Source organism: Mus caroli, chromosome 5, assembly GCF_900094665.2.
Source record: "Mus caroli chromosome 5, CAROLI_EIJ_v1.1, whole genome shotgun sequence".
Classification (NCBI taxonomy): Eukaryota; Metazoa; Chordata; class Mammalia; order Rodentia; family Muridae; genus Mus; species Mus caroli.
In genome coordinates this window covers 28113289-28115113 of record NC_034574.1, presented here as the reverse complement: position 1 = coordinate 28115113, position 1825 = coordinate 28113289, and the positions used below count along the sequence as shown (strand labels likewise).

Here is a 1825-nt window from a genome sequence, read left to right as displayed (position 1 = left end):
ACACACACACACACACTAATATTGCAATGAGATCATTCAAGCATTTGCATTTCTGCCTGACTGTGTCACCTAACACCTTGCATGTTGCTACAAGTGAACAGATTACCTTCTCGTGAGTCTGACTGTCATCCAGCTGTTTATGGAGACCACATTTTTACCCATCTGTGTTTAAACACTTTGAAGCCTCACACTGTCTTCTGAAATGGCTGTTATAAGTTACAACCTCTTTGTTTTAAATGATTTAAGTGCTTTAAATGATTAACTACTCAGGCATGCAAAGAGAATTTCTCTTTCCCACAAGACTTTCAGACCATTTCCTTTCCCGGCCCGATGGATGGACAAGACCCAGGATTTCTAGACCCCAATCAAACCATATGTCATAAATACATAAATTAAACTCAGAAACACAAAAATGCAGCTTCCACCCTTGAACACATTCCTGGCTTGGAAATGGCTTTGTCCCAGAATGCACCTGGGAGTCTAGGCGGAGCCTAAACCGAATTGGCCTCCCAGGAAAATCTCACCATTAGGCATGAGCTCCACCACCAGCGTGGGATAGGCGATGTTGGTACAGCCCACTGGCGTGCCGCAGTATTTCTTACATTCCTCAGGGAGGACACAGGCGATTTTTTCTAGAGAGAGATGAAGAGTCACATCAGCAAACATTCCTTGGGGAGATGGCTGCACGTTTACCTTCTTAAAGCAGCACTTCCAAGAAGATATTCCTGCTCAACGCCCAAAATGATGCCAGGAAGGGAAAGTCTCTCAGCTAAACCCTCTGTACCCCTGCCAGCACTGATGCATCTTGAAGCCCTCACCATGAGAAGATGGCTCTTAGGCATAGAATGCAATGACACAGAAATGATCTGGGGCAAAGGGAGGAGGCAGCTGTCATAATAGCTTAATTCTCTCTCTCTCTCTCTCTCTCTCTCTCTCTCTCTCTCTCTCTCCTAAAAATAACAGCAATTTGTGGTTCCTAGTTTTGAGGTTTATTTTGAATATTTCTTAGACAGCCAGTCAGCTCCCTAGAAAACAAGGTGATTCCCAAGGTGTGAGAAATTCGGGGTGGAGATAAGAAAGAAATAGACTGAGAGGAGAAGGAAACGATCTAGAATCTGGGAGAAAATTCGAGAGACTTGTATAGAATTCAACTCAGCAAACACTTGTTAAGTACTCGTGCAGCACTGACCCACAGAGCACCAGTTCACTATAGTAATATTTTGTAAATAAATATATTCAGTAGCCATCACTATGAGCCATCCTGTTTTCTAAACAACTGACACTTGGTATCCACGTGTGACTGAGTCCTGGGTTCTCCTTACTCCATGGATCTGAAGGCTGCAGGTAAAATGTCATAGCACCTGCTGTGACACGTGCATACCTTCCCCTTAAGCCAGATTACTTATGACATGTCATAAGCTGTAAATGCTAAGGATGTAGATGCTATACCATATTATTTGGAAAAAATGATAAGCAAAAACTTACATATTTTTGTTTAGATGTGGATATATGTGGTTGGAGAGCCACAGACAGAGTTAGAAATACAGAGGCCAACTGTTATCTTTCTCCTGGTGGACAAGCCAGTGCGGGTATGTGAGTGCCTAGAGAGGCCTGCAGCCAAGGACAACACAGAAATGCTTGCCAACTGCTCTGACTTCACTCTGGAGGGCGCTTGCCAAACTGTCACTCTGTGGTGCTTTCTTTATTTATCGTCATTATTCTCGCATTTCAAAACAGTTTTGATTCATAACAGTTAACCAAGAAATACTTTTATGTGGCCTCCCTTCCCCCAGCCTGGAACCTGCTTGCTCAAGGGTGGAGCTAC

The 1825-nt window shown here is 43.6% G+C and overlaps 1 protein-coding gene across 1 annotated transcript in view; it reads right to left on the bottom strand.

Moving 5' to 3' along the window:
- The window catches only part of Slc5a1 (solute carrier family 5 member 1), a 76576-nt gene that overhangs the window by 12055 nt on the left and 62696 nt on the right, over positions 1-1825 (bottom strand). Inside the window, exon 10 of the mRNA XM_021162101.2 lies at positions 525-632. Within this exon, the coding sequence (XP_021017760.1) occupies positions 525-632 (108 nt within the window). The remainder of the gene's footprint in view (positions 1-524; positions 633-1825) is intronic.